The sequence below is a fragment of the Malus sylvestris genome, chromosome 17 (assembly GCF_916048215.2).
Source record: "Malus sylvestris chromosome 17, drMalSylv7.2, whole genome shotgun sequence".
NCBI classification, from domain to species: Eukaryota; Viridiplantae; Streptophyta; class Magnoliopsida; order Rosales; family Rosaceae; genus Malus; species Malus sylvestris.
In genome coordinates this window covers 7,011,465-7,024,842 of record NC_062276.1, presented here as the reverse complement: position 1 = coordinate 7,024,842, position 13,378 = coordinate 7,011,465, and the positions used below count along the sequence as shown (strand labels likewise).

The following is a 13,378-nucleotide window of genomic DNA, read 5'->3' as shown; positions in this document are numbered from 1 at the left end:
ACCTGTTAACCTGACTCGACTTAACCCGTTAAAATCAGTATTCGGGTGAGTGATAAGCGGGTCAGGTGGTTAATGGGTCAACCCGTTAATCATCCGTTAAATAAAAAATCATTTTGGGTGAATCCGCGAAACCCATTAACCCGTTAGCGTCAGTCACAAAAAACACTCCTGAGTGCTCCTCCTTTAGCTGTATCTACGACATTAAGTACGAAGACCAGTCATTCTTCGTCGGATTTTTCGAGAAGAAACATCTGAGCTTAACACCGACAGATATTTTTGACGGGTTTTTGTTTAGGTGCGGCTAGAACAATCAGGGACTCTTCGGGGGGGGGGGGCGTCGGTTTGCTCGGTCTCGACCTGGAAAAAATCTCCCTCATTGAGTAATCCGCCTTGAAATACAACCGGTTGTTCTCCTACTGCCTCCTTTCCAAATCTAGCGGCACTAGATACCTCAGCTTCGGCAAAGGCGGTGGATCTTCCAACGCCGTGGAATTCACACCCCTCGCCGACGTCTCCTAAGGCATGAAATTTACACAAGCCTTCAGCAATGGCCTGAAGGATGGCAGGTGGCTCGAGCTCTTCGAACGTGTTGACGATGATTCCTTTGGATTTGGGAAGATATGAGCAAAAGGAGAGGAAATCCCAATAAACAGGGTCGTCTTGGTTGAGCACCAATTCGATCATGTGTATAGCCTTCAGAGGAGATTTCTGTCCGGGGAATTCGAAAATGTTGTCGGTGAGGTCCTTTGAACTCTGGGTGATTTTGTTCATGGATCTTAGGGAAATACAAAAAATCAGCCAGAGTTGTGGCCCAGAAGAGGTCAATGATGAAGGTGCGGACGACGGGTGAAACGAAAAAAAAGAAGGGTAAATTACATAGTAGCCCCTCAGGTTTAAAGTCTATTACAACCTCATACAACAACTTTAAAACATTTCACTTTCATACCTCCAGTACCATTTTATTTCAAAATAACACCTTCGTTAGATTTTCCATCCATTAGTCTGTTAAATGCTGACGTGGCTGCCACGTGGCAAAAAAATTTTTTTTAATTTTTTTTAAAAAAAACCTAAATCTTCTAAATATTAAAATTAAAAAAAATTTAAAAAAAACTAGAAAAACCCCCATATACTGAGCGCAAAACCTCTCCATCTCTTCCCTTTCTTTATCCCTGCACGTCTCCTCCTTCATCTCCGCAAGGACGTCGTCCCAGTTCCTCCCAAACCCATCGTCTCTGCCACCCCAAAAGCCATCCACGTCTTCCGATACGATTGCGTCCACGATCCGACGGCTCACCTTTCTCCTCGTTTCCCTCACCGTGGGGTTTGAGTCCAGCTTTAACAGCAGCCACATCAGGGACTCGTTCATCCTCAGCTTCTCGCACTCGCTTGTCCTGACAGAATCAACAGTTTCTTGCCGTTGGATCAGGCGCTGGAACTCGTCGGCCTCGGAGTGGACGGCTGCGATTGTTTTGAAGTGGGTGCGGATGAGGTGGGCTCGGTAGGCCGATTGAATTTTGATGGTTGCGGTGGATTGCGGTAAGTGAAGGGTGATGGGAATTGGGGCGTTCGAGGACTGGATGGGAATTTCGATGGTAGCGGGAGGGTCTGCAACTGTGAGAATGTTTCATCATCTTTGGCTAAGCCCTGGTGAATTTGAGTGAGTGAAAAAGGGTGGGGGGTGTGTAGAGAAGGAAAGAGGGTGGGTGCGGAGGGAGGGAGGGAGGGAGGGTCGCGGGTGGGGGGGGGGGTGGGGGTGTTCTGGGTTTCTGGTTTTGGGGTGAGGGACGCGGGTGGGGTAGGGGAGGGGTTATCACTTCTGGATTGCAGGGAAGAAGATGAAGATGATGGATATGGGTTTGGGGTTGCGGGGAGAATAGAGGATTTTGGGAGTTGCAGAAGGGTGGGGGGGAAGGAAGGGAGACAAAGGAAGGGTTTTTCTAGTTTTTTTTTTTAATTTTAATATTTAGAAGATTTAGGTTTTTTTTTTTTAAAAATTAAAAAAATTATTTTTTTGCCATGTGGCAGTCACATCAGCACAATGTGGCAGCCACGTCAGCATTTAACAGACTAATGGATGGAAAATCTAACGGAGATGTTATTTTGAAATAAAATGGTACTGGATGTATGAAAGTGAAATGTTTTAAAGTTGTTGGTATGAGGTTGTAATAGACCACAAACCTGAGGGGCTACTATGTAATTTACCCAAAAAAAAAATATTGTTAACGGGTGAAATGGATGACCCGTTAGCTTAACGGGTTAGATTTGAATGAACTGTTAAGTTAACGGGTTGGGTTTGGATGACCCGTTAAATTAACGGATCAGATTTTATCCGATCAAAACCCAATAAACCAACCCGATCCAAATTCAATAAACCCGATCCATTTACAGATCTAACCAACTGTAGTAGGAAAATGTGAAGTCGATTTTTTAACCCATAATACTTCTATCTCTTCCTGTCATTGATGGTAATCGATTGGTAATTAACATGGAGCAAAAACAATGTTAAAATAACAAATAATAACAAATAGGGATCTGGAACAACAAGGTCGTTGTAGTATAGTGGTAAGTATTCCCGCCTGTCACGCGGGTGACCCGGGTTCGATCCCCGGCAACGGCGTTTCGGTTTTTGAATTTTAAGCTGTTTATTATTTTTATTCCTTTTTTTCAGAGGCCGAGCTGCTGTTATCTCTGGCTTGTGATGTGAGAAGCTCACCAACTTACACAAAGTTTGACTTTTCAAGTATTTCACGACCCCCTTGTGCGTGCATGTAATTATTTGGTAGCTCTAAGTTCGCTTTTGCTCACCCGTAATTCAAAGTAACTGTTCATCTTTATAGAATTAATGTAACCACTCTACTTTCTTTTAGAATTGTGTCACGTCTATCTAACTTGAATGATGTTAAGAGACAAAATTTTTAAAATCATTTTGCGAACCAAATGATGTATAACTAACAAAAAAACAAAGCACGTTGATCGATAATGAATTAATAATCCAATCATCTCCAACCATATCTTTTAATTTGCAAATTTGGTTTAAAAGATTTGATCTCCCTAACATTACCCCTATAACTAACTACGCTTATATTTATGCCTCCAACTCCAACTCGAACTCCAAGCTTACCAATCATACAAAATATATAAAAGGTCTCTTAGTTTTATCGAATTTGAAATTGAGTGGTTCTTTCATATGATTTGGGATTAATTTATCACTTGAATTTTATTTACAGTAACAAAGATAAAACAATTAGCTTACATAAACACGCACATTCATGTTAATAACAAATTTAACCCAAAAATTAAATACAAAATTAACAAATACCAAGTGTATTGCAGAAGCCCACAAAAAACACAATTTGACAAATGGCAGATTCCAAATAAACCCCTTGTTATCTCTTAACTTTGCCGGCTCAGTTCATTTCGTTAACTCTTATATCTATTCACTCCTTCCACCACCCAAAGCGAAAACATTTTAAATTTCTAAAGATAAATTAGTTGTATTTAGCCATTCTTTCATGTAAACACCAATACGATTAAATAAAGTGCATGGAGCATTGCTACGTTTGATAAATTTTACGTAATTCCAATAAGTAAATACGATACATATAAGCATTACTATAATTATTAAACATGATGTAAATTTTGACAAAAAACAAACATGATGCAAATATCTAAATTCATTTACGTTTATCGATATTTTGTAGCGATAGTTTGTTTCTAAAATTTATCGCAAAATTATAACGATTTAACATTCTTCGTTTGACCTCTCACACTCCTACTTGAAGTTAAGATTATTATTATTTTTTGTTCACTGTAAAATATTCAATTTGGAGCGCAAAAAGAAAATTTGATGCAAATCAATTTTTTTTTATTGGCCACATATTTACCAAGTCAGCCTCGACGAGGGCATTTCAGTAATCCCACCTCGAATATCCCACAAAACCCCCTCATATGCCGGCAGAGGATCTAATTTGCCGCCATTTCAAATGTGGTTGTTTGTTTTTGGTCTCATCTCTTTCCCAAACAAACGCAGACAAATCAACTTCTCAAATCCTTCAAAACACTTCTCTCTCTCTCTCTCTCTCTACATACACACACAGAGAATGAAGAACGATCAAGTGGTGACAGACCAATCCCACAAACCCAGAAGAGCCAAATCCCGCGAAGTAAGCTCGCGGTTTCTATCATCGCCAACCACCACAGAAACCACCACGCTCCCGTCGCCGAACCATCCCATCTCGCCGGTCCGGCGCAAACCTGTTTCACCTTTCTCCGATGCCCGAAAGCCCAAAACGCAGCTCGACGATTCGGGCCCCACCCGCGGACTATGGCCCTCTTCAAACTCGTCGCACAAGAAGCTCGACACTCTCGCCGACCACCTCGGAAACGACAGGCGCGAAGATCGCGTCCAACGTAAGGATTCAATCTTTGACAGAGGAAGGAGCTGCAGAGAGTTTGGTTATTTGGATAATCCCAAAGAGAAAGGGAGAGAAAGCGCCAAAGAACGTCACATACCGTTTCTTGGCGGGTCGATGAGATACACTGGAAAGTTCAGGTTTTCCAGAAATTCTAACTCTTCTTCTTCTTCTACTTCGTCGTCTTCCAGCAAGTTTTCAAGCAGTTCGAATGTGGCAGCTCCTCGGAGATTTTCAGTGGACGAAAATGCTCTGTATCAGAAACAATCTCGGAGAAATTCGGATGGTTTCCCGGATACCCTTGATTCGGAATCAGAGTGCAGTGACGGCTCTTCAGGGATGATTATGGGGTCTCCGAATGTTGGTTCAGCTGCTCGGAAATCGGGTGTAGAGGTTTCTTCCAAGTACATGAATGAGATACCTTTGAGGCATCGAAGAGGGACGTCGGATTCTAACATCGCAAATCCGATATCGGGAGATAAGTCTCCGAAGCCGAACAAATTCACCATTAAAAATGTGATGAGGAGGGCTCATTCTCTGACGGCGACAACACAGTGGGCATTGTCGCCGGGAAGAACAGGGTCGCCGACGATGTCTGTGGAGAATAAGGAAGTACCAATGTCATTTTCGAGCTTGAAGCCCCCTACAAGTCCCTCGAAAACCAAAGGGGTGGAGAAGTTGTTCAACTTGGGGTTGGACTTGTTCAAGAGTAAAAAATCTTCTTCTTCTAATGTCTTGCTGGTGAGGTCTAATTCGGTTTCTTCGGGCTCAAGTATGACAGAGATGGGTCATCAACTCCGGTTGCTTCATAATCGATATTTGCAGTGGCGGTTTGCAAATGCTAGAGCTGATGTTGTGAATCAGAACATAGCAGATCAAGCACAGGTATGTCTCGGTGCAATTGGAAATAAAATCACTAAATATAAGTTATATTTAATTGTCAAAGTTTTCTATGCGACACTTTTAACATTCTTCAACATTTGCAGGTCAATGTTTTATATGCTTGGGATGCTCTGATGAAGTTACGGCATTCCGTGCTACAAAAGAAAGTGAAGTTACAAAAAGAAAGGCTTGACATGAAGCTGAACTTCATACTCTATTCTCAAGTGAGTAGCAAACTACGATACCTAAAGGTTTTCGTTACGAGATTTGATGGTGTATAGAAGTTTGGATTGATTGAAACAACCTGTGTTAATATGTTTGTAATTTGTGTAGCTTAAGCCATTGGATTCTTGGGGAGATATGGAACGGCAACACATGGCAGCAGCTTGCATGATGAAAGAGTGCTTGCATTCTGTTGTCTGCAGGGTGCCTCTCGTTGAAGGTGCAGAGGTAGGGGAAAGGAAACTGACTCTAATCTCTTATTTTCGGCAAACGAGATGCATTTTTTCTAACAAAACTGAGTGCGAATGCAGGCGGACACTCAATCTGCTTCTGTTGCTCTTCGACATGCTTCGGATCTCACCACTTCCATTAAGTTGTTGCTTTCTAATTTCTCACCATTGGTATGCTTCAGTTGTTTTATAATGTTGTATACTTGGGATTCGTGTAATGTGCACTTACATTGAAGCCGATTCTTGAACAGGCAGAGCAAGCTGCTCCGTTACTGTCGGAATTAGCGGAGGTGGTTGCACAAGAAAAATTGCTTTTAGAGGAGTGTCTTGAGCTTTTCAGAAACATTTCCACACTAGAGGTAGTAAACGGACGCTAACTCCTTTTCCCTATAAAACTATACGTGTTCCAAATTACGGTTACTAATGCTTAATGTCAGATGACATGAACTGCACCAAACTCCGGAAAACTGACTTATTCCTTCTGATGTTGTTCGGACAGATTGAAGAGAGGAGTTTGAAGTGCAGTATAATTCAGTTGGAACTTTGGAAACAAGAACAAATTAATTAGCAGCAACTAAGACAAAAAAAAAAAAAAAAAAAAAAAGGGTTGCGACGAAGTTATATAGCAGGGGCGCTAAGTGACGTTATATTTCTTAGAAATTGTTGGCTTGGAAGGTGATTGATGCGTGAAACTGGCCTTTGTAATGTATATGTGAGTATAACGTTCTGTGAATGAGCAAGAAAGTTTTGGTCATTAGCCGATTGAACATTCGCGTAATTTCACTTTTGTTACGTAGATAGGGTCTTCCTCTTACGTTGCTTAAAGTAGGAATATCGCTTGTAATAAAAAAAAATTGTAGATATACCAAGTTTGGCTGTTACTAATTCTGCTTTCTTATCATGTGTGTTTGTAGCATGTTGACAAAATCTTTTTTTTGCTAGTTTTCACTGCAACGGCACTGCTCACACTGCAAACCCTAGATGAATTGAATTATATATTGCGTAATTTACGTGACTGTATGACCGTCACACTCGAAATTTACTCAGGCCGGCCAGCTGCAGCGACAAAATGTTTAGTGCTCATCATGTTTCTTTTATTTAATTAGTCCATTTGGTCAACTCGTTCCTATGTTTCAAATTTACAGTTGTTGATTGAGTTGAAAATCAATGACGAAGTCAAACCCAATTCAAATGGTATCTCATTTAGGAGATGCAGCCATGTGGTAGTTCATGGGGTGGTAGTTCATGGGCAACCATGAATCCCTCTTTCTCCTCCAATGTCCGACCTCTTAAAAAGTGAAGGTTGCTACGAGCCTCTCACCAATCCAAACCCGAAACTCCTACCTGCCAAACAGGAAAGTTGATCGAAATACTTGATCTGCGAAGATGAACGATTTGTTTATGAGCGATTCGTTCAAAAGATACAAGGACCTTGAGCGCCAAGTCTACATCGATGACATGCAGGATGGAGGCGAGACATGGAAAGAGACTGTCGATCTTGATGGATTCTTCAAGGAGATAGAGAATGTCCAACGTGACATGAGAGCTGTGGTGCAGCATTACAAGCGGTTAGAGGGAGCGAACGAGAAGAGCAAGCTCGTCCACGATGCCAAGTCCATGAAGGGGCTTCGTGCACGGATGGACTCTGATGTTGAGCAGGTGTTGAAGTTGGTTAAACTCATCAAGGGGAAGTTAGAAAAGCTCGAACTCTCCAATGCCGATCAGCGAAAAGTTCCAGGGTGCGGCACAGGGTCATCTTCGGATCGAACAAGAACTTCAATGCTCAATGGCTTGGCCAAGAAGCTAAAGGACATGATGGATGATTTTCAAGGTTTACGGGCCAAAATTGCATGCGAATACAAAGAGACAGTTCAAAGGAGGTACTTCACAATCACAGGTGAGAAGGCCAACAAGGAAACAATAGAGAATTTGATATCGAGCGGAGAGGGAGAGACCTTGCTTCAGAAGGCGATCGAGGAGCAGGGCCGCGGCCAAGTTTTGGACACGGTTCAAGAAATCCAAGAGAGGCTTGGTGCTGTGAAGGAGATGGAGAAGAGCCTCATTGAGCTCCACCTGGTGTTCCTTGACATGGCTGCACTCGTAGATGCACAAGGGCAGCAGCTGAACGACATCGAGAGCCACGTGGCGCATGCCAATTCGTTTGTTAGGCGGGGAACCGTGCAGCTTGAGGTGGCTAAGGACTATCAGAAGAGTACCAGGAAGTGCACTTGCATTGCCATTGTTATTGGCACTTGTGTTATTGTCATTCTTCTTTTGCCTATTTTGCTTCACTTCAAGAGTTAACAAAAAACATGCAACTGCCCTCTGCGTTAACAAGAGTTGTATTCTTTGTACGTTTCTACACTGCTAGGCTTACATTGTATGAAATATTAATTTCATTTTATCTCATAATTTAACTTTGAATTAATAAGGATGTATAATAAAATACTAAAACGGGCCGGCACGTTGTGCCGAACACTAATCAATTATATAGCTAGGACTTGCTTCACATGACTATTGTTCTAAAAATCTCCGTCCAACGACACCTAGACCCTGCCTAGACGCTAACGGTAGGCCACCACCCTGATTAACTACTAGGCCGTTTGAAAATTAAGAAAAGGCCCATAGACATGCCTAGAAGCCTGCCTAGCTTGTTGAGGCACCTGCCTAGTCTACCTAGACAACTCTCACTTTATAAAAAAATAAATAACTTTCATTTTGCATTTTGTTTTTTTTTTAATATATTGTAAGAGACTTGTTAAATAATTAGATGAACACTCATTATATGCTTGTTCCCCATGTTTTCAATACGTTCTAAACTTTATAATATATATGTCATTTTATTTTACAATTTATGTATTTTAGTACAATTATGTATTTTTTAAATATAAGTGAATATTTATTTATACATTAGATAATAAATTTAATTAAAATTAAAAAAATGGCCTAAACCCCAACGCCCGCTCGACTAGTGTCTCACACTTTTTAAAACCTTGTTGTTCACATTGTGTGAGTCTCTGGTACATATCAAAAGCTACGTGACAACCTGAAACTTCATTTTAACATGATTTAAATAGAAGTAGGCGATTAAGATAAGTGAAACTTCATTAAACTGTTGAAACAAATTCAGTAAAAATTTTCTTTTAGGCACTAGGGCTAGTACATTCTTAGCTAAGATCAACTAGATTTTCAAGTTTTTAAGAACGCTTCGTAGGAGAGAACTGATATGTAACTAGACATCAAGACGATAGTATCCTAAAACAATTACATTTATTATATTTTTTTGGATGTGATATCCACACACTCTTTTTTACTTTTCACACACATTTTTAATTTTCAATCATCGAATCGTATGAGTTGAAGAAGATCAAAGAATATAAATTAACAACAAGTGTGTAAGAAATAAAAAAAAAGTATGTTGATAAGACATTCCTATTTTTTATGCGACTAAGTTGAAACGCATAACGTTCCGTGATATATTTAAAAAACCGTTATTCTACAGTTCCCGTTGCATGTAAATTTCCTTTTGTAAATCGGCCTAGTTTGTCACCCTTGGGCTTACAAGTACTAACCCAAGTATAAGTCCCAACCGCGCTCCATCAGTAATTAGGCCAGACGACGTCGTTTTTCTGATGGGCAAGCCTCTTTCTATGACCAAAGCGTTTCCTCGTATTTCCCTTTCTCGCTCCTCTCTTCGTCTCCCTCTCTCTCATTTGAAGCTCAAAGGCATGGCTACTCTAGCGGCGGCCGCAGCTCGTCAACTCGCCACTTCAAGCCGCATCTCCACGGCGAGAACTTCGTCTCTCCCTTCCAATATAATCCACCGCCGCGGCCTCGCCGGCGCTGCTGGTAATAATCCCAAATTTTCAATCTTGTATTTTGTGTATTACTTGATCTCCGATCTGATTTTTTAGCTGATTTGGTTTTCAACCACTAAAAATGTGAAATTTTCAGATCACCATGGACCCCCAAGGGTTAACGTCTGGCAAGACCCATTGAGCCCATCTAAATGGAAGGAAGAGCATGTCAGTCTCTCTCCCCCCCTACATTTTTTGGTCTTCGATCTCATGAATTTATGTATGTGTGTGTGTGTATATATAATATGTATGCGTGCATGTATTTATTGTTTTGGTGTTCAATTTCATGAAATTAGTTACTTGTTAAATTTTGGGTTGTGATGATTCTGATGATTTTTTTTTCTGGGTTTTGATTTTACCCATTTGTTTGGAATTGACAATCATAAAGAAAAAAAAATAATTTTTTTTATGGATGAAGAAGTGTAGCATGATCTATATATAATCAGAAAGATGCATTTTTTGTTGTTTTGGGTTTGAAATGTTTTTATCTTCTGAGTTATGATTTATATTGTGACGAAAAGAGTGATGATTTTCTTAAATATAAACATGGTAAAAGAGAGTTTTAGTTACGGATTAGCGGTTTTACACGTTACCTCGTTGAAATTGATTAGTGTTGTTCTTGAACCACTAGTATGATAGAAATTAGTTGACACATTAAGTTGTCTTGACTGGGTTCAGTACTTTTGCAGTTTGTAATTGTATTCAGTACTTTTGCAGTTTGTAATTGTATTCAGTACTTTTGCAGTTTGTAATTGTATCTTTATCTGGCTGGGGTCTACTCATCTTTGGAGGTTACAAGTTTTTCACTGGAGGCAAAGGCAAGAAAGAAGAGGTACTTCAGATTTCTTTCTCCCTTAAGCACTATGATATTGTTGTGGTCGGTTACGAGCCTAGGCATCGGATATCCTAAGCAACATTGTTGTGGTTATTTGAATGAGCAATGGTTTTTATGTAAATGAACGTGGGCAGCGGCTCATGGTCCTGATTTTGGTGTAGTCAATTAGATATGCGTTTATATGACTGTTCGCTTTCCCATTCTAGTGAAATGTTGTTCTTCTACTTTTTTTATTCCAGCGTATCGATTCGGTTCACTCTGTGTCTGTGCATGCTGAAAAGTAACTAGGACTCCAAATACGTAATTAGATCACCCATGATGCATCTCCCATTTTATACCGTGTAGATAAATGATTATTCTTCTTATGCCCCTTCATCATATTTTGCTGTATATTGTGCACTTTTGGTTGTCGGATAGAGATGGTGTTGTATTAAATGGTTAGTGGTTCATCTATAAGAAAATTTACAAATATAATCATCAGATGAATTGGACAATGTGTAACACGCTTATTTGCAATCTTCAAGTTGTTCACATATGGTCAGTTGATCAGATTATCATGGGGAGTTGCTTTTTCAAAAATGCGTGTGTGTGTGTGTGGATGATAAAATCATGGTGTGTTGTTTTGTTTCTAATGTCCGCATAGAGCTAACAATGGATTAGGTTAGGTGAATTTAGTACAATTCCGGTTTGTATAGAGTGCTTCTATCTGTTGTGAAGCATGCAGTGTAGCTATTTTCTATAATGTGTGCCACTATATTGGAGGACTGTTGTAGTATCTGGGAGAAGAGGAAGATAAACAACACGTTTGGATTGAATTAGGTAAACACAACTGGAAGTGACCTTGGCATTTTAATATGGAATGGAATCACTGACGTAACTCTTGTTTTGTTTTGGACTGTAATTTTAGCTTTTGCTGACTAAAGTTGTTTATTTTCAGAACCTTGTGGAAGCAAAGCACTGAGGTTTGGAGTTTTAGATACTCCTGGAACTTCTTCGTAATAACAAGTTTGCTTGGATATAACATGCCTTCATATGTCTTTCTCATTGTCAGGAAATGATTTATGATTAGTCTGTGGAGATGAATACATTGAAAAAGTTGAGGTTAATGGTTTTGTTGGGAGTTTATGCCCCTGTTCAGTTGTGCTCTTTTTGTAGTTGCTTTTACGATCCCATGAGTTAACTTTTCATGTTTTCAATGATATAAGGTCGTTTGATTAATTATGCTTGAGATTGTGAAGGACAACCGAATCAGACCCTTTACCAATCCTTCATAATCTCTATTTACCCTTTCTCCTCCCTTCCCCGCGACAATGCCACAGAAGCTAACATTTCATTTCTTCATCACTATTTTCTGATTTCCTGGTGTTCGTGTTGTTTAGGTTATTTGTTGATGTCTTTAACGTCCCTGTACTCTTTCGATTTTCCAACTTCAAGTGTTTCTGTTTCCTATGATCTTCGGCTTTTGCAGGGTTTGGAAGCTCCAAGTTTTCAACATCTGAAGAATGGACGGGTTGATCATCCCCTGTTTAGTTTCCAGTTTAAAGCCGCTTCCTCTTCTTTGCCCACAGACCCACTCTGATCAAGTATGAGGAGTCTCCTACTTCTCACACTTGCCACTCCATTGGTCTTAAAAACTTAACCTTGTTCTCCTCCCTCCTATTACTAGCCGTTGATCCCCATTCGTTTCAGTCTCTCGCCGCTGATAAAGCCACTCTTCACTGTCACCCCAGAACCCTCACTTTTCTCGGAACTCTCTTGCATTTCCAACTTCATCCCACCACCCGCAGTTGCAGCAAGTTTCTGCATCTCACCTGGTTCAGAAGCATTCCCATCACTCCCATTTCATGTGATTTTACTTTCATCGCGGTCATCAACTTTCCGGTCAACATATTTTCCTTGATAATACTTAGGTACTCATTGGGGAGTACCCAATTTGCTGACCATCTTAGGTGGCCCAATAATGTTAAGGGGTGTGATATCCACACACCTTATTCTACTTCTCACACACCTTCTTTCCTCCCACCCTCCTCCAACTTCTTTCCTCCAATTGTCAACTCCATCTCCGCTCCCTCCTCCAACCGTCGACCATACCAGCATACCCCTACTCTATCCAACTCTCCTCCGACAATCTGAATGCCATCCTGCATCCTCTTCTCCAATTTCTCCGAAATATCAATCAGCAAGTGATTTCAACCAAAAAAAAAAAAAAAAAACCTGTTACAGATTTGCCATGGGTGTCGATGACAAGGGATAAGAGACATGGGTTTCCCAATGTCTCCGTTGCCGGCGGACTCAATAGCGTCTTCTTTTGTCTCTGCCACCTCTGTTTTCTCTTTTCCCGACACACTTTGAGACTGACATTGCTAGATTCACAAGCGGCTATGACGGACCACCAGCACTCACCTGCCTGTCCTTAACCGGATCTTCAGGCTGGTGTTTCAGATCTTCAACTTCCGCTTCCTTGCGCTTCAAGCTTTCTAACAAATCCATCACTTGGGGATTTCCATTGTCCGTATTCACTCTCGGCACCTTGATTTCGCTTTGCTTCTGCTCGAGCACGGTGGATTTCTGCTCCAAGATTCTCCTGTCGAGCTCCATCTGTTGGGTTCTAATTGAGTAGAGCCTTGCTTTCATCTCTTCGCTCTTCCTTCTTAATTCTTTGGTGTGGTCTCTCACCTTCTGTGCGATTGACCAAATAACAAAACATTACTCTCTCTCTCTCTCTCTCTCTCTCTCTCTCTCTCTCTCTATATATATATATATATATATATATATATATGTATGTATGTATGTATGTATGTATAAATAACTATAAGTGTTTTTAGATGTCAAAAAACGCATTATGTAGCAGAAAAAGTTAAAATTCTTTTTAGTTTAAAAAAGCACTTGAAGTATTGCATCAAAGAATTACTTATTATGTGCTTCAAATACTTTTATTAG

At 40.4% G+C, this 13,378-nt stretch overlaps 4 protein-coding genes and 1 non-coding gene across 12 annotated transcripts; 4 read left to right on the top strand and 1 right to left on the bottom strand.

Annotated features, from left to right (window-relative positions):
• Positions 1–291: 291 nt before the first annotated feature.
• LOC126611725 (uncharacterized) lies at positions 292–2,460 on the bottom strand. Its single transcript, XM_050280105.1, has 3 exons — positions 2,442–2,460; positions 1,121–1,605; positions 292–753 (listed from the first exon to the last, which is right to left on the bottom strand). Exons 1-3 carry the CDS (start codon positions 2,458–2,460, stop codon positions 292–294), a joined length of 966 nt encoding a protein of 321 aa, XP_050136062.1.
• Positions 2,461–2,545: 85 nt separating this feature from the next.
• TRNAD-GUC (transfer RNA aspartic acid (anticodon GUC)) lies at positions 2,546–2,617 on the top strand. The gene has a single exon. It is a non-coding gene; the product is annotated as a tRNA-Asp (tRNA).
• A 1,483-nt stretch (positions 2,618–4,100) lies between these two features.
• Positions 4,101–6,314, top strand: LOC126611724 (QWRF motif-containing protein 3-like). Its single transcript, XM_050280104.1, has 6 exons — positions 4,101–5,297; positions 5,399–5,518; positions 5,628–5,744; positions 5,828–5,917; positions 5,998–6,105; positions 6,246–6,314. The coding sequence occupies exons 1-6, from the start codon at positions 4,101–4,103 to the stop codon at positions 6,312–6,314; spliced, it is 1,701 nt and encodes a 566-aa protein (XP_050136061.1).
• Positions 6,315–7,082: 768 nt separating this feature from the next.
• On the top strand, positions 7,083–8,110 carry LOC126610112 (syntaxin-124-like). Its single transcript, XM_050278088.1, has one exon. The coding sequence runs from the start codon at positions 7,133–7,135 to the stop codon at positions 8,048–8,050; it is 918 nt and encodes a 305-aa protein (XP_050134045.1). The 5' UTR covers positions 7,083–7,132; the 3' UTR covers positions 8,051–8,110.
• Positions 8,111–9,394: 1,284 nt separating this feature from the next.
• On the top strand, positions 9,395–11,575 carry LOC126610122 (uncharacterized). Of its 8 annotated transcripts, none has more exons than XM_050278101.1 (5): positions 9,395–9,595; positions 9,701–9,771; positions 10,321–10,435; positions 11,156–11,257; positions 11,376–11,575. In XM_050278101.1, the coding sequence occupies exons 1-4, from the start codon at positions 9,397–9,399 to the stop codon at positions 11,209–11,211; spliced, it is 441 nt and encodes a 146-aa protein (XP_050134058.1). In that variant the 5' UTR covers positions 9,395–9,396; the 3' UTR covers positions 11,212–11,257; positions 11,376–11,575. The 8 variants fall into 8 exon arrangements, 5 of the variants coding, with proteins under 5 accessions (XP_050134058.1, XP_050134059.1, XP_050134057.1 ...); XR_007618371.1 differs by having other exon boundaries at positions 9,398–9,595; positions 11,163–11,257; positions 11,376–11,507; XR_007618372.1 differs by having other exon boundaries at positions 9,407–9,595; positions 10,349–10,435; positions 11,163–11,257.
• Positions 11,576–13,378: the final 1,803 nt, after the last annotated feature.